Source organism: Egretta garzetta, unplaced genomic scaffold (assembly GCF_000687185.1).
Source record: "Egretta garzetta isolate BGI_Z169 unplaced genomic scaffold, ASM68718v1 scaffold259, whole genome shotgun sequence".
Classification (NCBI taxonomy): domain Eukaryota; kingdom Metazoa; phylum Chordata; class Aves; order Pelecaniformes; family Ardeidae; genus Egretta; species Egretta garzetta.
In genome coordinates, this window is record NW_009260770.1 from 3041758 (window position 1) to 3064911 (window position 23154).

Below are 23154 nucleotides of genomic sequence, written 5' to 3' on the forward strand. Positions count from 1 at the left end.
CATAAAACCAATAGAAGATGTCTAGTGGGGTTTGTTAGGTTGAATATAATGCACTCTGTAAATTTCACAGAATCATGGAATGGCCGAGGTCAAAAGAGACTTCTGGAGGTCATCTGGTCTAACTCCCCTACTCAAGCAGGGCCACCTAGAGCTTTTGAATATCCCCAAGAGTCTAGACTGCACAACTTTCTTGGGAAACCTTTGCCAGTGCTCAGTCACCCTAGAAAAGTGTGTTCAGAGGGAACCTCCTGTGTTTCAGTTTGTGCCCATTGCCTCTTGTCCCATCACTGGGCACAACTGAAAAGACCTGGGCTCCATCCTCTTTCCACCCTCCCTTCAGGCGTTTACAGAGCTTTCTCCTCTCCAGGCTGAACAGTCCCAGCTCTCTCACACTCTCCTCATAGGAGAGATACTCCAGTCCCTTCATCTTCATGGCCATTCAGCTGGACTGTCTTCAGTACCTCCATGTCTCTCTTGTACAGGGGCACCAGAATGGGACACAGCATTTTAATTGTGGCCTCACTAGTGCTGAACAGAGGGGGAGGATCACCTCCCTCGACCTGCTGGCAACACTTCGCCTAACGCATCCCAGGATACCATTACCCTTCTTTGTCATAAGGGCACATTTCTGGCTCATGTTCAACTTGGTGTCCACCAGGAGCCCCAGGCCTTTTCTGCCAAACTACTCTCCAGCTGGTTGGCCCCCAGCCTGTACTGGTGCATTAACTGGTTGTTCCTCCCAAGGCACAGGACTTTGCACTTCCCCTTGTTGAACTCCACGATGTTCTTGTCACCCCTTTTCTCCAGCCTGTCAAGGTCCCTCTGGATGGCAGTACAACCCTCTGGTGCATCAGCCACTCCTCCCAGTTTTGTGTCATCAGCAAACTTTGTGAGGGTACCCTCTGCCCCATCATCCAGATCATTAATGAAGATGTTGAACAGGACTGGATCCAGTATTGACCCCTGGGGTATATCCCTAGTCACTGACCTCCAGCTAGGCTTTATGCCACTGATCACCACCCTCTGAGCTTAGCTGTTCAGCCAGTTTTCAATCTACCTCACTGTCTGCTCATTCAGCCCATACTTCAACAGCCTGTCTATGAGGATCCTGTGGGAGACAGTGTCAAAAGCCTTCCTGAAGTTCAGGAATATCCGCTGTTCTCCCCTTATCTACCAAGCCAGTCATTTCATCATAGAAGTTTATCAAATTGGTCAAGCATGTCTTCTCCTTGATAAATCCACACTGACTACTCCCTGATGATTTCTTGTCCTTCATGTGCCTGGAAGTGGTTTCCAGGATTAGCTGCTCCATCACCTTAGAATCATAGGATGGTTTGGTTTGGAAGAGGCCTTTAAAGGTCATCTAGTCCAACCCCCCTGCCATAGGCAGGGACGTCTTTCACTAGATCAGGTTGCTCAGAGCCCCATCCAACTTGACCTTGGACACTTCCAATGATGGGGCATCCACAACTTGTCTAGGCAATGTATTCCAGTGTCCCACCCCCCTCACCTTCCCAGGGACTGAGGTGAGGTTGACTGGCCTGTATCTTCCAGCTTTCCCTTCTTGAAGATAGGAGTGATATTTGCTTTCTTCCAGTCTTCTGACACTTTTCCCAGTCACCACAATCAATCGAAGATTATTGAGAGTAGCCTCTACAATAACATCAGCCAGCTCCCTCGGCACTTGTGGGTTCATTCCATCAGGACCCATGGATTTATGTATTCTCAGTTGTTTACTTAAGTATTCCGTGGCCTGATCCTCTTCCACTAAGAGTGTGTCTTCTTTGTTTCAGACTTTTCCACAGCCTCTGGGACCTTTGATTCCCAAAGGCTGGTCTTGCTAGCAAAGACTGAGGCAAAGAAGGCATTTGGTACCTCAGCCTTTTCCATGTCCTGTGTCACCAGGGCCCTTGCCCCACTCAGCAGTGAGCCTACATTTTTCTTAAACTTCCTTTTTCTGCTTATGTACTTACAGAAGCTCTTCTTGTTGCTCTTGACATGCCTCGCCATACTCAACTTCAAGCCTTGGCTTTTCTAACCATGTCTCTGCATGCTCAGCCAGTGTCTCTATTTCCCTCCCAGGTTACCTGGCTCATCATCTATCCCCAGGCAGAGCCCATGCATTCCAGCCATGCTCTCACACAAATTTCATCTCCACCTCTGCATCTTCCTGGCTCGTGCTTCCTAATGAGCCTGTACCTCTCCATTTCAGCTATGTAAGCCATCACACCTTGTCTCTGTGATCCAAACAAGACCACAGCCTTGCACAGGGGTCTCTAATTCTTTGTGTTTATTCCACATGGTGCATGCATTAGTACACAAGCACTTCAGAGAGGCACCCAACATGCTGATTTCCCAGAAAGGATGTGGAAGGTTTCCGTGTAATGGTGCCTTGAAGACATTTCCTTGCTTACATACAAATTCTTGAGGTGACCCTACATAAGCCCCGCTTTGTTGATTATGTGTTTCCTTTCATTCGCATCACCCCAGGCACCCTTTGCTTGTCAGCCCTGTCCATTGTTCCCTCGCAAGGCTGCTAGTAACTCTGTCCCTCTCTGTTATTCCTAGTTTAAAGTCCTTTGAATAAAGGTTGAATTTAAATAAAGATTGGATACTGTATTCTGCAAAGAGAGGAGAATAGAAAGAAATGTACTGTAATTCTTTCTTCGTAATTTTCTGCATGCTACGTGTGTGTTTCCTGGTCTAAAAAGGAAACGGAATGGATACTGTAAAAGGTGGATTAAAGCGTTTCTTCAATCTGCAACCCTTCAAGACTTAGAGCCAGCTCTGGCTCTGGAAATGCCAAAGAGAACAAGGAGTAAACGCATCAGGGAGACAATCACTGCAGAACAAATCCGTGTTTTACAGTATCAATGGTTAGGGTTGCAAAAGCCAGAGCTCCAGGAGGTGTCTGGAGAAGCTGTGACAATTCACGCAGGCTGATAGCCTTCTGCTGTAGCTCAGTGTCAGCCACAGAGTCAGTGCAAACAGCTTCCATTAGCCTGGGATCTCTCCTTTCCCCCATGAAGTACTTGCACATTAGATGAAAAACAGGAGAGTGCTTTATATTGTACTACTGGTCTTGTCATTCTTTTGTATGCGAAACACTGGGCTCTTACATGTTTCCTATTTGAGATTTTAGTCTTTTAGCTTATAAAGTAGTGAAATAACCCTTGTTCTGCACCACTGAAATCAGTGGATACTTTGAAGAACGTAAACATAAAAGCAAGTGTGTGATGGATAGGCATCATTGCTGTTTTCTGAATTTTGTCCATTGCTCAGAATTGCAAGCTGTTGAATTTAGCTTTTTGCAAAACACGGAAGTGCCATCTTCATTAAAGATTTTTATTTATTTCTAAGGTATCCTGCTGTTATGAAATTATCATCTCTTAAAGCTCTTGAAAGAATTAAGAGCCATCTTAAATCTTGTAACTGCTCCAAATGCAAGGCATATTCAGTTGGCTGTGTCTTTTGTAACTTAAAGACATACAAAGAGATTTTTTATTTTTAAATTAATTGCCTTTAAGCACCTGAAGCACCAAACCTCCTGAATCAAAAGACCTAGGATATATATGAAACCCTAATAATGACAATACATTCACCTGCCTGTGCTTCTTCCATGCAAAAAGGGAAAAATGAACAAAAATGGACAGATGGAAATTATACCAATCAATATATCATGAGAAGATCTTTAAACTTATAGGACAGGAGTTAAAAACTGAACAGAATGGGGGAAAATAGAACCATATAGATAAATACCTTTAAGAAATGATGTGGAGTGAATTACTCAATGGAAAAGTGCGAATGAAATAAAGTTGTTTTCAGTACAAAACATTTCCTAGATGACAACTTCCACAAACATGCACTTTGACTCTGATGCCATCGTTACCATTTTCTGATGGGCAGAGAAAACAAAAGCATGCAAAATTTATGAAAACATATGCTTATATTAGCAGGATATAGGATATACAATTAGTCTGTTGTTTCTGTTTTAATTTTTGTCTGCAGATTCTTTTCACAATTACTTTCTGGCTACTGCTTAGGCAACACCTCACTGAACAGAAAGCACTTCAGCTTAAAGAAGCTACTTTATCTGAGGTCAAAGTTGGAAGTGAAGAAAATGAAGAAAAAGGTAAAGCCACCTCCAATTTAATCCTTCAGTCATGATACAAGTTCCAGTTACTGCATTTCTGTAACGCTGAAAGCAATTAGCAAGACACCTGTTACTAGCTAAGAAAGATATTGTGCAACTATCTCTCGGGATATAAAAATAAAACCCCTTTGAACTTCGGAAATGCAAATGAAGTGAGAATTCTCTTTACTGGAAGGTAATTGAAATTACTCATTTGAGAAACGAGTATCAAATAATCAGTTTACTCCTATGCCCCCAACTCAAACCAGTGGATTAATTTCCATAGGAGTTTAACCACAGGAGAAGAGTTTACATAGGAGAAGTCAGTTGCTAAATTCCTTGGAAGCTGTGTTTTTTACATAAAGATTTGTACAAAACCAGAAGCTAAACTACTAGTTCCAATGGGAAAATAAGCATGTATATTTTCAGTGCAGGGGCTCGTGCTATGAGAAGCATACCTGAGAGTAAAGTTTACTGCTACATTTTCAGCTCATCTAAAGCTCGGTGGCCTGTTCTTTCTTTTACTACTGGGCACATGTTCCCAAACCTTCCTTGCCCTTTTCTGTCTCTCTGGATGCTGATCTGAACAAGTTCAACTCTCTGATATGGTAGAAAGCAATGATGTAGCTTCCTTTTTGATTAATTACAATATTTGTCTAAGTAAAACATATGATCGGTGTCAGAGCGGGACACTGCAAAGATTTGCAAAGCAAGAGCAAGGATAGAGTCTGAGAAGAGGGATGATGAGTGGGACAAAAGGAGCGGGAGAGCCTTTCGATGATGAAGACTCAATATTGTTCTCAATGTGAAGAAAGTATTACAGCTACATCCTACGAGGTTGACAAGCCCTGTTATCTGGACACTTATGGGTACTTGCTATTGGGGGGGGACACTTACCCCACCCTCCACAAGTCTCACAAGGTTAATAACTGGTGACTCCTGACCTCTTCATAGGGCAAAAGCAGCTTGTCTTTTCTGCAATGGCTCAGGTACAGCAGAAGAAGCTGGAAAAGTGTTAGTTTCTTTGAAAAACAGCAGTGTTAATGCAGAATTCATATTTTTTTTAAGCTTGTTTGGTTTTATGTTAATGTTTTCTCTTGCTGGTGGTTTTTGGAGGTAACCACAATATTCTCTGAAGGACGAAACTCAAGATGAGAGGTTCAAATTCAAGATGAGAGTTTAAACTTCAAACTCAAGATGAGAGGTTCCTGGTGGTGCTGGTGGGTTCTTTGTTTTCCAGTTCAAAAGGTTTCTTGCCTGGGAGTATAGATTTTTGAAAGTGTTTTGACTGTTACCCATTATACAACCCTTAGGCTCTAATTTTCCGCTACAGCTGCCTGCATTTCAGACAAAGTGAAGATGGGTGTCTGGTAAGGACATATAGCTATGCATTGTATGGTTCCAGGAGCAGGTTGAAGTCTGGTGAATATCATGTTTGAAGCTTCTGTGTTGTGTGCAGAGATTTTACTTCCCACCCATTTCAATTCTTACTGAGAGTCCCCAAAACAGCCAGAGGCCAAATGTGACTCTGTATTTGCAGAAGAGGAGTTGCAAGAGGGAGAAGTGGCAGAAGAACAGGAGGAAGAGAAAGAGGAGGAGGAGGAGGAGGAGGAGGATGACGATGAACAGGATATTATGAAAGTCTTGGGGAAGCTGGTGATGGCTATGTTCATCAAGTACTGGATTTACGTCTGTGGGGGCATGTTCTTCTTTGTCAGCTTTGAGGGTAGAATTGTCATGTACAAAATCATCTATATGGTACTGTTCCTCTTCTGCGTGGCCCTCTATCAGGTAAGTGAGAATTGCGTTAACTCAATGTTGTCCTTGAATACAATGGTTCTTACTTGAGTTAAAGTAGCTTCAAACAGAACTAATAAACAGTGTGTTTGTTCTTTAGTTAGATACAACGTAATAAGATCATTTGAAGGGGTTAAGACTTGATTATAGTGACAGGCAAGGTGCATATAAATTCGATGCATACAATACACACTTCTGCTCTGGGAGTCCACCTCACATCACCGCAAGCTTTGGAAGCTGTGTGGGAAAATTCTGGGCCTGTGCACATCCTACATAGCCACCAGGTTTTGTGACAGCTGGCCCACACAGCTTCTACACCCCAATGAGCATGGAGTCCCTCTCCTCCTGGACTTTCATCACCTAATGGTAATGAAACTGAGTGACTGAAGCTGTCCCTGGGCTTTATATATGTGGCCATATCCCAACAGACATTTTTACTCAAAAGTCCGTTCTTGGGTGCATGTGCATCAGAAGTAAAAACTGTATCTCAAAGAACTGTGGCTGCTGTTGGGTAAGCCGTTGTTTACTTCAGGCCAGCTAGGAAAAATAGTACTCTTAGTCTTCATTTGCCAGAGCAGTTTGGTCAGTGTTTTTATCAGTGTCTTTGCCTTCAGCTTGTTTCAACATCTTTAGTGTGTGATTTTCAGGTGCACTATGAATGGTGGAGAAGGATTTTAAAATACTTTTGGATGTCAGTGGTTGTTTACACGATGTTGGTACTTATCTTCATCTATACATACCAGTTTGAGTCATTCCCTGGCTTATGGAAGAATATGACAGGCCTGGATGAAAACAAGTAAGTGTTTTTAATTATTTTCATTTTTCCTTTGGACTTTTGAGTTCAATGTGATGGAATGCTCTGAGAGCAGCCTTCGTTCTTGTGGGGGAAGAACATCATGAGACCATCCGCAGGCATAGCTGACTTGGCTCAGCTCTGAAGCCACAGATTTAGTGGTTTTACAATAGAGACGAGCAAGGGCATGAGAGGAGCTCCATGAGTCATCTGCTGCCAAGGCCTTGGCACCACTCCTGCTCCCAATACAGTGCCGATACTCCTCCCTACCTCTGGCCATAGGAGCAAGATCTGGGAAGAGATTAAGGGTAGATTTGCAGGATGTCTGGAGCTGATGAAGATGGACATGCCTTCCTGCTAATAAGGAAGGCTGTGTTTCTTCCTCTTCATGATGGGTTGGGCACTGCTCAACAGGAGCTTACATGAGAAAATATATGTAGTGTGAGTGGATCTCCAGTACAGGACTTTCAGTCAGAGCCAACTCATCTGGTTCAAGAGATCAACTGCGGGTTGGTTCATTTGACTCTGTACATTCACAGTATGTCTCTATATTACTGAGTCCAAATGCAAGACATTTGCATTGCAAAACTTGCTGATTTAGAAGAATTTTAAAAACTAAAACCACATAACACGTACCAGCCCCTTATTTCCTATTGCAAATGATTTGTAATAGTGTCTCATGGCAAGAAAAATATTTTGGTGTGAAAAGGTGGCTTAGTGGCTTACTTTTTTTTTCCAGACTAGCGGACCTTGGCTTAAAACAGTTTTCTGTGGCTGAGTTATTCACACGCATCTTTATCCCCACCTCCTTCCTACTGGCGTGTATCTTGCACCTTCACTACTTCCATGACCGTTTTCTCCAGCTCACTGATTTAAAAGCTGTAACCAGCAAACAGGACAACACTATTTACAGGTAAAGAAACTAAGTAAAAGGCCCGATTGGTTTTCTGTATGAAAATGCTGTTTCTGACTGTCTTGTAATGCTCACTTTTCATTAGATGTTATTTGCCTTTGGGATGACTACCTGGCTAAAAATAAGGTGCTTAGTATCCAGCTGAACTAATGGCAACCAAAGTATCTGTCTTCCCCCACTTTCTTCTATACACTGAAGTTTTTCATTTTAGGGTACACTTTCAAAGGTATTAATGGCATTTATGTATTTATCTCATTGGCTTTGACCTTTAATGGGAGTTAGATGCTTAGTTGCTATGTGTGCCTTTTTCTAAGTCCTGTCAATAATAGGAAATTTGGCTTGTAATTTGGGTCACTTCTGTTTTTCAATGTCCATTTTGAGGGCCAAATGAAGATTGGGAGATCTTTGGCAAATACCGTATTTGCACTGGACAGTTAGGCCTTTTTATAAAGTTGAACTTCAGAAATGGAAAAATCCCAAACCTGTGATCACCCTTTAAAGTACTGACCCTTGGCTATGCTAGCTCTTTGAGACATTCAGCGACCTCATCAAGAAGTTCATTAGCATTTTTTCATCATTCTGGGACCTCATTTTTCTTGTGTTTAACTTTTCTATATTCTCCTGCATGAAAATGTGTCTGGCCTACTATCTTGTTCAAGAAGTGTAAGAGAGAGAAATGGTTTCATAGCTCATAGTGTCATATTATGCGATGACATCTGCTCTACTCCTTTGAAGAAACCAGTTCATTTAGACACTGGGTTTGGAGTGTTTACCTATCCAGTGATAAGTGTAACTCAGCAGTGCTTCTGTGAATGGCAGCTAGCTGCATAACGTCACGTACACCACGGCGTGTTGTGGTACAATGACAGTTTACCTTAACAGAGAATTCTGCTCTATGACTTGCTAGATTTACAAAAGCATTTCAGATATTTTTCATGCATTCACTTGAATATGAAGCAAATTTACAGTGTATGGTACAAGTATGTTTGTGTTCCCTATCGGCAGTGCATGTGAATAAGCTCTACTTTTGTAGAATGCTTCTGGTTTCTGTATTTAAATAAGTTGCCAAAACCAGAACAAATCAAACTTGATAAAATTCCCTAACAACTTTGTGCTTTCTTTAACTTACATTTTCAAATGACTGTTTGCATAATACTTTTTCCTTTTGCTTTCCTTTTGCTAAATCTGATGGTAGATTCAAGGGCCCTTTGAAATGGCCTGTGGGCACACTTTCTTTGCCCACAGCAGGTCTTCTTGTGCAGCAGCAGATGCATGTTAACATCTCTGAAGTGGGCAGCCAAGCCCTGAATCCAGAGCCCAGATAGGTGTCTGAGCTGAAATAGGAGTTGTTCCTGGGCTGAGGCATTTGGGGGAATGTACCACAGTTTGCAGTAACTGCACAAGCTCTTTTGTAGCCCAAACACTTTGCGCTTGTGCTGAGTAACACAGAAACAGCTTCCACCTCACTCCTAGTGTGATCCAGTAGGCACAAAATGGAAAAGACCACCTGTGGCACTCCCAGGATTTAGGTGGCTTCATGGTACAGCACTCTCTGACTGCAAAACCACTACTTGCAAATCTTTCTGTTATACATGAAAGATAGCAAAGTATTAGCTATAGCTCTCTGAATGCTGGCATGAAGAGAATCACCGTGACTAAATTCACATCATTCTCAGAGGATGGAACTGCTGAAGCTAAAGACACAAAATGTTTTCAGTGTCCTGTTGAGAGCAAAAACAAATAAAGACTAGTATCACAAAAGAAGGTTGTAGGATGTAGATTTTATCAATAGCCAGTGACATTTTTTCCAGAAGTAAGTAGCCTTGAGATAGGGTGCTGAAAGTAGACATTTGTTGTTGCACCAGGCTTTTTACTGAAGTGGCAGGTAAAGAGGATATCGTTAGCTTTTTTGCCTTGCTACTATACTGCTATTTTTTAAAATCTAAATGTGTCCTAGATTGTATTGAGCTGTCAGATAAGTAGCTAGATTTTTTTAAGTCTTAAATGTGGTGTTATGTACTACATTTGCCATTTTGCAGTATTTTAAAATCACAGTTATCAATGTATATAATTTGTTCCTCCTCAGAAACTTTCACAAGTGTGTCCAATACCCAAATCAGAGATTTCTGGTTTGTATTACCATACACACTGCCTGACATATGAAGATCCAGCTGTTTTCTTCCCTCTTGATGTGTTAAATCAGTACTGAGCATCAGGATGAGAGCTCAGCCAACATTTGTGTTGATGATGCATAAAGCTGCATAAGAAGTAGCACAACAACCAGCTCCAGCTTAACAGTAATACTAGCATATGTATATGTCCAATTGTCTTACAAAGCCACTAAAATTTTATTTTCCCTTTTGCTTGAAAACACCAGCATTCACTCAACAGCTAGTTTAGCTTTCAAAACTGCTTTTTTTGCTGCTGCTTTTGTAACAAACAAAAAAAAAATTAAATAAACAACTTTATTTTTGAGTAAGCAGACAGAACTCAATCCTTTGAATAGCAAACTTGTTAAATGAAGCAGAGCAAGTGAGAGCTACTCATGAAAGTAACAGGGAAAGCAACTCCAGTTCCTCTGTCTGCCCCTGAACTGCTGTGTATGATTATGGTATTATATTTGTGTATAACTGAAAAGTCCTGTTAAAATTGCTGAGATTGTTCATGTATTAAGATGCTGCTTCACATGAGCAAAGTTTGCAGAGTGAGTTCAAGAGTAAGGCTCTGCCAGCTGTAAATAGAGGGGATGGAAACCGGCACACTGGAACTGGCAGAGTGAGGCACTTCTCACTATTTAAAAAGGTGATTTGTCAAGGTCAATTTTACATCTGCAAGAGAAAGAAAAATCCTCTGATTAGGACTTCCCAAGCCCCTTTCCTTTATGCACCATGAATTACAGTATGGCAGACATAAAGACTGGGAGGCAGATAATTTCTATGGTATGATGCTCCATTATAATCACCTTTAAATAAAAAAAAAAAAAGAAGCAGACTAGCTTTTTTGAAAAAAATGGAAAATATTCTGTGGCTTACTTGAGATAAAGCAGTAAAGGCTGTTCTCACATTTTGGGGTCTATGAAAAGAACCTGCAGTTCTAACTGAAGTTGCACACGGTCTGAACACTGAAGTATTGCATTCATAAGCTTCCTAGGCTTTTCACTGCATGGTGTATATGTTAAGCTTTCAGATTATGCTTTGTTATGCCAATGTGTCTCTCTTGGTAGACAGGAAAGTGCATTTGTTCGTATTTAATGGTTTCCTTTTCTGTCTCTCTATTTCCCATTTTCATCTCATGCATTCTTGTGCTTTCATCTCCCACCTCATAGCCATGCCAAAGTCAATGGCCGTGTTTATCTAATAATTAATAGGTGGGTACTTCAATTCTTCCTTTCCTTTAAAACAAGTATACTTTAACTTTCTTGTTACGTCTTAATTGCCTTAAAACAAAGTATATTCTTGCTGGACAGTACTGTGAAGTAAGCGGGGAGAGAATGTTGTTCAGGTAATGTAGTCTCCTAAAGCAGGTGAAGCAGTTAACACATCTCTCCTGCATACGTACACATTGTGAGTTCATCTCCCAGATGGGAATTCTTCTCTTAAACTTTGCCCACGCCTCAATACAGGAATAATTGGTAACTTGTAATTGGCTGCAGACAACAGACTTGGTTGAGGAGGCTCGTTTCTCTACCCTTTGTTTGTGCATGGAAAGATGCATGCTTGCATGCGCACACATACGCACAGATGCACACCCAGGCACACACCCCTGTCTTCCTCACAAGCACCTAAGAAAGGCAATTTGAGGGCCAGGTCAGTGAAATGTGCAGTATGCATCACGAGACTGAGATTTCCTGATTCAAAGACAGGAATGGAACAGGCAGTAGACTGAAACCACTGCATGCTAAGGACGTTAATTCATAGGCTGAGTCGGGTGACACAGTATCCAAACTACAAAAGCCTATATTGCCACCATCATCATCCCTTTATAAATGGCATCTTGAAAACGGTTCCATAAAGTAGATTTCTTTCAAAATATTTGACTGGAGTAAATGTGGGCTTTTGTTTAATCAGCTCCAAGAATAGAAAGACTTCCAAGTTTGTTGTCGCTACTGAATATAAACAGAAAAGCTAAGAAAATCCCTTGTTTAGATATTTGTGACTACCTTCTCTAACAAGAAGTTAATTTATGTGTCATGTTCACACTCCTCCTTCAAATGTCATCACATAGTTTAGGTCAGGGGTCTTAAAAATTCACCAGAGCTGGAAACCTGGTCTGCAGGAAGCCCATGTGTCAGGGAGTGGCAGGGGCTGGCAAGCTGGGAGCCGAGAGGCACGGCCGGAAGGCAAGGCTGGGCTTTCTCCCGTGGGAATTTAGGAATGGAAACCAGCAACTGAGGGTGAAGGTCAGGTCCGGAGATGGTAACAAGGGTCAGCCACAGCCTGGGGAGCTCTCAGCAAGTTCATAGAGATGAGCCAGATCGGAGGTGAAGGCAGGGAGTCAGTCTGTGTGTCAGACATAGGGTCGGGGAGGCATGGGAGCAGGCGCAGGTATGGCCGCAAGGCAGCTGCAATGCAGGGGCGAGGGCCTCAGCATGAAAGCAGCTCCCAAAGGAAGGAGAGGGTTACCCTGTGCTGAGGCCTCCTGGCTTGCAGGCACCCCAACACATATCAGCCCGCTGGCCTTGGATGCAGGCAGCAGAACCCCCTGCAAGGGCAGGGAAGGCACTCAGGGTCCTGCCAACAGGGGGATGGCACTGCGTGCTCGGTTTGAATCTGACATGCCAAGTGTTTAGGAGGTAGGTCACTAATGTTCTGCAGAGTAGAAATCTTTATGTTATTAAAGCTGTGCATGACATATGCTTGAGAAATTGTTTTGGGACAGAAAGTTTCAAGCAATTCGTAAACCGATTGCAAAAAAAATTATCAAAGGCAAAAGCTGCTTCAGAATGCATCCAGTAAGTTGTTATTAATTAATCTTCTGCTCTAGCAAATTACAAATAGATGAAAGTACTAGTCCAGCAAGGATCTGGGGCACATGCCTGATTTTAGTGCCTCATAAATTGCTTTGCTATATAAAACTAGATCTACTAGTATACCTCTTATTAGTGATACCCTATTTAATGAGTTTGAGGGTAAGAAATGCTCTCAGTTAAAACCATTAGTGGCTGTACCTTCAAGGCTTGTTGTCTGCATTATTATTTAATTATTTCTCTAAGTGTCAGGCACAATGTCTTTGTGTTATTTTGGATAATTTCCTACCAGTATGTGGTTTCCAACTTGGAGTTACATTTAACTAGCTGTGAAGCCTGTATGGGTAGCTTGTCTTAGATATTCTAAACTAGTGCAGTTTTTGTATCCTAATACCTCAGTGTCGTCTGTTACATGATATCATGTGATCTTGTTGTGGAAAAAGAAATTAAATAGAGGAACAATAACCCTAGCAATAAATGAGGAGGTCTGGGAAGAAAGATTCCAAGTATCCTAACTTTCTGAACAGCAGGCAGGGCTTTTTATCTAGCCTTGGATCTCCTGAGCACACGGTCCTGTGCTCAAGCCTGCTGATGTCAATAGAACCAAGCACCAACATACTGAAAACTAAGCTCATTCTGAGGCTTTATCAGGTATATATACTGCATGTACCCATCTTTATAACCCCATCACCTTCTGGATCTCCTGGATATGAATGGGAGTTATATGAATAAGAGAAAGATGAGTCCTCTCATACAAAATCCTTTAGGGCTACTGTGTTTCTGTCCAGTTTACACTGAGGTAAGTTAGTAAGTCCTTGATTTACACCAGTGTGAATGTAGATTTTTCCATTATAAAAGTCAGCTGGGGAGATACCTCATTAAAATCAATGCAATTGCACCTGTGCAAAACCTGTCTGTATGGATGCTTTCATTGCATGGGACCTTGCCTTTTAAATGGGCTCTGCTGATGTATAGTCACTGGGGTTCTCCATAACATTTGAACAGAACTGAAAATTCATTCTCTCTTCTTTATACATGACCCTCGTGTCGGTACTTTATTAGCGTTTTAGGTAGATATGAAAAGTTGGATTATGTCATTTTAGGGAATATTACCGTTCAGTCATTTTACAGAGATTTGAATATCCTTTTAGTACATGTGCTATCTTAAATATGAAAATAAAGTATATCGGACAAAAAGCCCTATTTTCAGTAGCCAAAACTACCGAATATATTGTTGAGTATAAGAAGTTTTCAGATCATTGGACACTCGGATTCATCACCCAAGTCATGATGAGGGATTTTAGTAATCATTGTCATGAATGTATTTATTCAGTGAGATTATTTAGTGCTTGACTGTCTTGTTAACCTTCTACCTTTAAACGCCTTTTCTGCTTTTTGGTAATTGGTATGATATTTCTACTTTAGGATTTTTTAGTCAAATTTCTGTAGTTTTTCCCTCATTTGAGCCACCAAAGCTTCCATCCTGAAGAATCTGCAACTCCCAAATATTTGAAAATAATTCTGCTTGTTTGACTCTCATTAACTGCTTAGCCTATACTCTTTATTTTTTAATGATCAGATGGTTAAACCAAGATTTTTAGTTTCCTGAACTGTAAAAATCCTAGTTAAAATTGGCAGAATTTCCTGTCTAAATGGTAATATGCCAGAATTTCACATCATGAAAAATAAACCCCTGAGATGGTACTGTAGCTTATTAAAGTTACTTGCATTAGTCCAGGAACAGTCTAACAGGTGCTCGAAAGTATGCTGAGTGTAGTAATTTCTGAACATTTAGTGACCTGATCACATAGATATGCACTTGTCGAAGGGAGACTTTATTGCAAGAAGTCATATTCAAAGGGACTATTTGTGGCAGTAAGCACTGTGCTCAGCAAAGCAGAGAGGATCAGGGAATTAGGAAAAGTGGGTTTTCTGCAAATATGGGAGGTGAATCCCAGCAGCACAGCTGGGGGGAAAAAAAGAAAATATCTGAAACCATAAGAGAATGTCTCTTTCTCAGTAAAGAAAAGATATATACTGAATAAATCTCAGAAGAATTGGCACTATGGCAATAGACAAATACCATTTCTGTGTTAAATCAGTTGTATCCCAGTTTTGGTATTCTGAAAATTACTGATAGATTTAATAAAAGACAGTTGAAAATTTAAGAAAAATCTCTTTGAGGTGTAGAAAAGAGAGAGAGAATGAATGGCCCTATCAAAGAAAAAATTATAAAATATAGTGAAGCTACAGCTATGGAATTTTTGCTTTTGTTTGTTCTCAAACCTATACCTGGAAGAAAACTTGCAAATTCCTTGGCTTCTCAGGTGCATCTTTCAATTGAAAGAAGGTGGAAATACATTTACAGTAGTCAGTCAGATACTTGTGATGATTCAGCTGCATTACTGACAGCACAGTACAGCACTGACCGTCTTTGACACTGGTGTAAATAGGTTGCCCCCTTTCCATCTGTGCTGTAATTCCATGTTTCTTTATAGAAGCACCCTGTGAATGTCATGATGGCATGCTCTTGGCATCAGAAGGCTTCCGCAGATGGAGTAGGAGAATGCTTTGGCTTGTGATGTAGCATGACGTATTTGTCGATGACCTTCTTCTGTAACCCCTCTGTTCTCATCTCCCTTTTTCTTTCTGTTCCAATTACTTTGAGCAGCCTCAAGAAAAAAATACCAAACCACCAAAATGAGTAAGTCCCCTATGAAGTCATGAAATGTTTAGTCTTAAACAATGTCATTTCATGCTTCTACATCTTAAACTCTGACCATTTTCTCCAGTGGGGAAAATGTCAAGTTTAAGTGTCAATACCACTCATTACTAACTAACCATTAGTATCTGAGTGAGAAGTAGTTACTAATACATTCCAACTCAATTTGCAGTGTGTGTTTGGAGAAAGTACCAGAATCATTAACTTTTTCACTTCTAAGGCATTTTCCATGAATGGTTTATTTTTTCTAAGTATACATCTTGAAAAAGAAAAAGACTATGATGTCGTTACTGCTCAGTTTACTGATGTGCTACTATTTACCAACAGACTGGTGCACCAAGATGGAAGCCTGCCTGACATAACTATGATGAATTTAACAGCCAGCAGAGAAAAGGAAGAGGATAAAATGCTGGAAGAGGCTGGTGAGAAAAGAATGGAAGACCCAGAGGGGGAGGGAGGGAAAGGGAGGGTCGAAAAAGGAAAAGAAGAAGAAAAGGAAGATGAGGACAAGGAAGATGATGATGATGAAGACAATGAATCAGAGGAAGAAGAAACTACAGGTAAGCTCTGCAGATCGCAGATTTTTGCCTTCCTCGGCCTTAGTTAACAGTGGCAACAGATGGTTCATTCTTGGTCATCCCTGCTCACTTCAATCATCAGGTTTTCCTTCTAATTTTGCATACAGTCTTTGCCAAAAAGAGCCTGAACTGAGCAGATGGCTACTTGTCAATTATTCAACAGTCTCTTCTAGGGAAAAATCATTCTGTTTCTGTAGGATGCTGAGAGGATGAAAACAAACAAAAAAAAACCCCCACCTCTTTCTCCAGGAGGGAGCTCTTCTAGGTGGTCTGGTTTGGATTAATAGGTTACCCCAAATCCTAAGAACTCCTTTAGAGTGAAATCGCTTTATAATAAAGACAATAGACATACATATTTAATCTCTGATACTGCATGCTTTCAAGGCACTGCACTCCAGAAGTCCCAATGGCTTTGCTTCATTATTCATATGCACATTAGTGTCATATTTTTCACTTCTGAATATGGAATGTGTAATTGATGCCAGATGAACATAAAAATACTTAAGGGAAGGTATGGGTAAGGCTGATGTTGTCATCCTTGAGATTGCTAGGATGAACTCCTAACACGAATTATTTCCATAACTCAGTTTGGAATATGTGCCATGTGTGAAAACCAGGGAAGGGCATTTAACACCCAAGGAAGCTGTATTGTCTGGAAATGGTCTTACCACAGATTTAGTTGCTCATGCCAATATTCACAGGACTGTGACACATAATAGGGACAGGGTCTTTGTCAAGGCAAAGTGGCAGCACATCTGGCTTAGCTGGCCCAGGGAAGCTGAGCTGAATCTATTTACCTTTCCTGGCCAGGACATCTTCCTTCACAGAGGTGTTCATGGGCCGTGGAAAACTTTCTTGGCTAGGTCTCATGTGGTCTGTGATGAGTGATGAGTTTGCTGCACTCTGGCCATCCTTACGTGCTGGAGGGGCCTGGGGACAGAGGCCAGCTGTTGGAGGTTACCCTGTGCAGCAACACATGCAAGCAGGGAAGTGGGGAGCTGCAGCCTTCTCCCTGGGGCCATCTCTGCATGCCAGTGAGTGGAGCTTGGCAAAAGCACGAGGTGCTGCTTGCCATGTGTGATCCATCTTTAAGCTGTACGGTGCATTTATTTCTACCAAAGAGTTATATCTCCTTTGTTTAGCCATGTGGCCGGAATTTTAACATTACTTTAACATGTTCACATGTGCAAACTTTATTACATAGTGATGTACAATTTTTCAAGAATGTGGTTGGGCCTATGTTTTATCCCCTGTGCATGTAGTGCCTGGACATGCTAGACAGGACCTGCTACAGTACCTTATCTGCCTGCTCCACTTAACTGGCACTGTCTGGATATACCTTGCATGCTGGCAACACTGCAAATTAAAACCAATGCAATGCAAGAATGAGTGAGAACATCTAATTCTATAAATACAGACTTTCCTTAATTACACTCATTGCACCTATAAAAGCACACATGTAAGATTAGAGTTCCATAGTTTAATTATTTTGTCAAGTTTAATTATCTACTTATGGAATTTACATCACTCAGCATTTTTACTAGGATTTTCTAAGTGGTGGTTGGAGAAAAAAGGGTAGAGGAGAAAAAAAAAATTGAAATTGGTTGTCAGGTATTCCAAAAGTCTGCTATATCACACAAGAGTGTGTGTGTTCTTCACGCAGATATGCACAGAATAACCAGCTTGGTTTCCTTTATATATAAAATAACCAGATAAGTTGAAATAATTACATACAGAAGCTGGTAACTCCTTTGCATTTTTACAGCTTAGACAGTGATGTATTTTGGTGTCACTTGAAAATGTTTCCATCTCTGATGCTAACTGTAAGAATGTTCTCACAGTGTGCAAAACCCTTCCTAATCTCCAGAATGCTTATGAAACCCCTAATACCGTGTGAAGGCCTTATACAAATATATATGAACCTGGTGAAACAGTTTTCTAGCCAGCCTACAAGCAAAGAAAGCAGAGAGCACTGTTCAGCATATGCATTGCCATACATACTCATATGTAATAGATGTTGCCACATGCTTGCTCATTGGGTTATTATTTGGGAGGATGGCTTTTTTAGCAAAATAAAGTCTGCAAAGGGATATGTTCAACAAGCTTCAGGATCTTAACTTGCTGAAGCTCCCTTTTCCACTGAGAGAAACATTCAAATGGGCTGCAGTTTGCCTTGCCTGTTTTAGATGTCTGTCCTTGGATGGCACGAATCACACTCTAGGATGGTGTGCTGTTTGCAAGGTAGTTTAGATAACTCTGACATATAAAGGCATCTATAGTATAGCTGTCTAAACCCGTATGACAAGACTCCTACTTCTAGTGTGCGTGGATCTATTCCAGGTTGGCTGAAAAGCTTTCTGAAGAGCTTTCTGAAAACAGGCTGGGTCCAGAGCTTCTAAACATCAAACAAAATCCTGTTCTTTTGGAGCTGGATAAGGGCCAGGGCTGGAGCATCTCAGATCTAGTCCCTGGGTGGGATCCCTAAGCTTAGGTCCAAACATACTGGAGGAAAATGGAGCCCAAGAAGGGCTCTGCTAGAGAGGAATAAAAGCAGAATTAGCAAGGGAAGCCACCAGCACCACCACTTCTGAAGTGGGGAATCCTTTCAGTGAAAGTGAGTCAGAAGGGAGAGCACCACAGCTGAGTAGACCTCAACCCCATTTTGTCTGAGTTAACCACTGAGCCATATCTTTAGCCTCCTTCATGTCTTGCTCTAAGGCCTAGAAGAAAAGAAACAGAAAGCTCATTGCTGTCTAGTGGAGCATTCCTTTTTACAGAGACCTTCTGTTTCTCTCCTCCCAATGGTTCTGCTTGAACATCTCTGCAGACTTAAGGAACAAATGGCATCTGGTGATCGACCGCCTTACAGTGCTGTTTTTGAAATTCCTGGAGTATTTTCATAAGATGCAAGTCTTTGTGTGGTGGCTGTTGGAGCTGCACATCATCAAAATTGTTTCCTCTTACATCATCTGGGTCACAGTGAAAGAGGCAAGTAAACACCTGCTATCAAAATCTTACCCATGGTGGAGGCTTGTCAGCATCTGCTGAGCAGTGGCACACCTAAGCGTAGGGAGATACCTTTCTCATTTCAGACCTCACTGAGATTGTGGGATCCAGCTGGGCTTGTCAGCTGCTGGGGACCTGCCTTGATATCTTCTTCCACAGTAATATTCTGTCTGCCTAGGTATTCTCAGCCCTCCCTGTTTCACCAGATATTAAGGTTTTGTTATTCTGATTCTTTGGATTGAAGAGATGTAATCCCTCCCCTGCTCAAGCAGTCTGTGGACATCATGCAGGGATGGAGGGTGTAGAAAAGGATTGGGAGGGGACATCTAGGAAAATTATTTAAACTGGGTCTGGTGCTGAAGAAACAGGACTGAGGAACTACACCTAAAGAAAAAGAAAGCCACGCTTTTAGCTGTGCCTTTGGTGTGGGCAGTGTGAGTTCTTTACCTGATATAGCCATTCTTTAAACAGGGTAGCAGGGCAAGATTCACTAAACAGCAAAATAAAAAATCTTTTTTCTCACATCTTTGGGGGAGAAAAGGTCAAGAGGATGAAGGTGGTTTCCACAGACACATGGGTCTGTATCATCTCTTCTCTGTTTCATGTCTACTAAAGCAGCAGAACCAACATGTGGTCCCTCGTATTTCACATCTGTTGTTTGTAGGGTGGGTATGCAGTTTTGTGGGTGTAAGGATATTAATAATCTGTAGAAGATAACATTCTTCCTAAACCAACTATTAAGTTTTCCCTTCTTCACTTACCACTTTGTGTCTGTGTTACTGTAGATATTGTTGTAAATTTTTCTATTTTTCTCACAGTTTCTCTATGTCCCTTTCTTCTGAATGATTTTTTTTTTTTAATTACTATGGAAAAGGTCAGACTTCCTCAGTTCTCTGTTACTCCATGTAATTTCCATCCTGTTTTTGTGTTTTCAGGTGTCTCTGTTTAACTTTGTGTTTTTAATTGCCTGGGCTCTTGCTTTGCCATATGCTCAGTTTCGCCCATTGGCATCAAGTATCTGCACTGTTTGGACATGTGTGATTATTGTCTGCAAAATGTTGTACCAGCTCACATCTATTGACCCCAGCACTTTTTCCAGTAACTGTACATTGGTGAGTACAAGTGCATATTAAAAAGGTTTGACTACTGCCTTCTTCGATGAAGAAGAGCAAAAGGAAGCATATCAAGTACTGAAAACTACAGTTCACCTGGTGTATTATTGATGATTATCATTCCCTCCCCAAGCAGCCTTAAACTCATTTTTTTATAAACTGTTGCATTTTCTTTTTAGCCAGGAGAGAATGAAACTAAGGTCAATTTAGAAGAACTCAAAACCTCGGTCCTCTACAGTGGGCCAGTTGATCCTGCAGAGTGGGTTGGATTGAGGAAGTCTTATCCCCTGCTTGTGTACTTAAGGGTAACTTCTTTAATTGTCTGTATTGAGATATTTTCCTATTTGTGATGAAATGAGCAATGTCTTTGAAATAAATTACCTGCCACACACAAAAATGTAATGCAAGCCATTGATAATAGGGAAGTGCAGAAGGGGAAGAGACAGCAGAAAGCCTTATCTGTTATACAGGGCATTTCCAGAGGGGATTCAGTACCAATTAAGATAATCAACATGCAGCAGTGTGGCTTTCTGACTCTACCATCTGTTAAAAGCACTATAAGAAATGTGATATTTAAGAACCCTAAGTAATGAAGAGGTACATAGCTTTCAGGTACCAAAGGACTGATGGGTCTAATTGGAGTAATTGCCTTGGATAACAGTATATGCTATAAGCAGTTAATTTTTTTAAGTGCTTATTCCTTAGCCACAACTTAGAAGTATAATGAGTTGAGGGAATCATTTATTCAGACACTAGTAAATAGATTGTCTTTTGTTTTTCTTCTTTTTTTTGGTTGATGCCAGTGAGCAATATGTTATTATTTCTGTCTTGAGTTAAAAACCCTACTTACAATAAAAATGTGCCAGGTCCTGGGAAAAACCTTGAATACCTATTCTTAATTTAAAGAATCACCAAAATTTTGATTATGCGGTTTAAGGTTGTCAGAAATTTATGGATTGAACAGTAAGTTCTGATCTAACTAGATTTATTCCTCATTTCTTCTTTGAGAACTTTCCTCTGTGTGCTTTGTTTGTTTAGGGAAGACCTGCCAAGCTCTGGCCGTCAACGTATCAGGCCCTGGTAGTGCCTCTGCCTCTCACTCCCTGAGCCGTGCACCTCCCACAGTTAAGAATATATGTGGGGAAGAGCAATTACTGGCCCAAGAGTTCTGCATAGAGTTTGAAGTTGCCTATTGGTGCCTGGCTTGATGCTAGGAGCTTTACAGCTATAAATAGATAACACTTTGCGACTGGAAATTATTCTAGAAGAGTTTTCATTGAGTTAGAAAATAAAATGTCTCCTTGACATAGAGGAATTCAATTCAGTGCTGGACCTGAAGGTCCCAAGCTTCAAGTCTCGGTGTGTTTCTGTTATGCCCCTTTAATAACAGACATTCAAAACATCTGCAGTGTTGAAGTGAGGAGCCTGTCTATGCTGGATTATGTAAAACTCTCCCCAACAAGAATAGGAAGCCCAGGGACAGCAAGCAAAAATAACTGCTTGTCAATAAAAACCCCAAAACCCAAACAAGCAAACAAAAAAAACCAGTGGCACCTGTCTCAGGACATTCTTGTCCCAAATATTTCTTAGTGAACAGAGCTCTAGAGATTGGCTCTTCAGCTTCAGTTATGGCTTCCTTGAGGGACTTTCTCTGAGCTGGTCTTTTTAACCAACTTTTGGAGTGGGTTAATACCTCTCTTCCATTGAGCACGGGGCAGATATCCCTCATGAGAGAAAAAACTCACTTCAGAGCTGCTCAAGACTGCATCCCAGTCAATCTGGCTTTGGGACAGAAGGAGTTGTGCCTGAGTGAAGACTGCCTGAGTGCTGACTGTTCATTTAAAAGAGTATCCAGGATATATTTGCATTACCCAGCATCCTTGCAGTTTTATGAAGTTGGTGCCACCCCAGCAGGTGGCTTTGTGTATGTTTGTATCCTCTATCTCCTGCAAAGCAAAGCACAGTATCATAAGAGAAGCTATGATAAATGAGAGGGCACATGGATGGGTCAATGGATTTTCTCTCCCCTTCCTTTCCACAATTAGTGCTTATTATAGCTTTTTTTAATTAATGTCTTTAAATGTATCTTCTGCATGTCAGTATGTTTTATCAAAATCCAAGAAGTGGTAGGAACCTTGCTTTGTTTCAATGACAGAAGCTGGGAATAGGTGCTGGTGCATCCTGGAGCACAGGAGTGCTCAGTGCTAACATCCATTTGAGTATTCATGGATTTATGCATATCAGAAAATTTTGTAGCTTCATGTGGTTTTGATTTTTATTTAATATTCTTTTGATTGTGTCTCCCATAGAATAACTTACTGATGCTGGCTATTCTGGCTTTTGAAGTTACGATCTACCGTCATCAAGAGTACTACAGATGTCGAAATAACCTTACCGCACCTGTGACTAAAACCATTTTCCATGATATTACAAGAGCACATCTGGATGATGGACTGGTAAACTGCGTCAAGTATTTCATAAACTATTTCTTCTACAAGTTTGGTTTGGAGGTAAATCACTACGTGTTAATTTTCTTTAGACTATCACTCTAAACCTTTTGATTGTGTTATTTTTAAATACTAACTTGAACTATGTTTTACAGCTGGATGCTTCTTAGTCATCACTCATGTTGGACCTTGCCACAGTTGCTATCTATCTCCTAGTAGTGGTTTTCCTCTTGCTTTTCTTTTATGTCTTATTTATAACTCAACAAAAGGGATAGCAGATGGGACAAGGGACAGAACTGAGGCATACCCTCTCATACACACACACAGAGGGAACCAGGCACTTCAGGAGCAGCAGAAGAAAGCAGGGGCTAGCAGGCAAATGTTTCTATTTAAACATTTCTAAGCTTCTTTTGCCTCTGGCTGCACAAAAAAGACATCCTTCTTTTTTATACTTGTTACTATAGCTGTTAGCAATCTGCAGGAGCAAGAGCTCCAGTGAAGGTTATTGCTGCTTTGCGCCACTAGCGAAGACAAAGTTCTTTCTCCAAAGAACTTTTCAGTAGACAAGAAATACACAGAGAATTAGGAGAGGCAGGTACAAAAGAGTGAAGGGATCTTTCTGAAGATCCATGATGTATCATAAATATCTGGTAGCTGTCTTATTTAGTAGAAGATCTGCTTGTCTGTT

The 23154-nt window shown here is 41.0% G+C and overlaps 1 protein-coding gene across 1 annotated transcript in view; it reads left to right on the top strand.

The window, feature by feature from the left end:
- PIEZO2 (piezo type mechanosensitive ion channel component 2) overlaps positions 1-23154 on the top strand; it is a 122817-nt gene that overhangs the window by 34675 nt on the left and 64988 nt on the right. Inside the window, exons 8-16 of the mRNA XM_035901617.1 lie at positions 4009-4132; positions 5673-5923; positions 6577-6725; positions 7462-7635; positions 15651-15883; positions 18729-18889; positions 19843-20019; positions 20199-20324; positions 22329-22529. Of these exons, the coding sequence (XP_035757510.1) occupies positions 4009-4132; positions 5673-5923; positions 6577-6725; positions 7462-7635; positions 15651-15883; positions 18729-18889; positions 19843-20019; positions 20199-20324; positions 22329-22529 (1596 nt within the window). The remainder of the gene's footprint in view (positions 1-4008; positions 4133-5672; positions 5924-6576; positions 6726-7461; positions 7636-15650; positions 15884-18728; positions 18890-19842; positions 20020-20198; positions 20325-22328; positions 22530-23154) is intronic.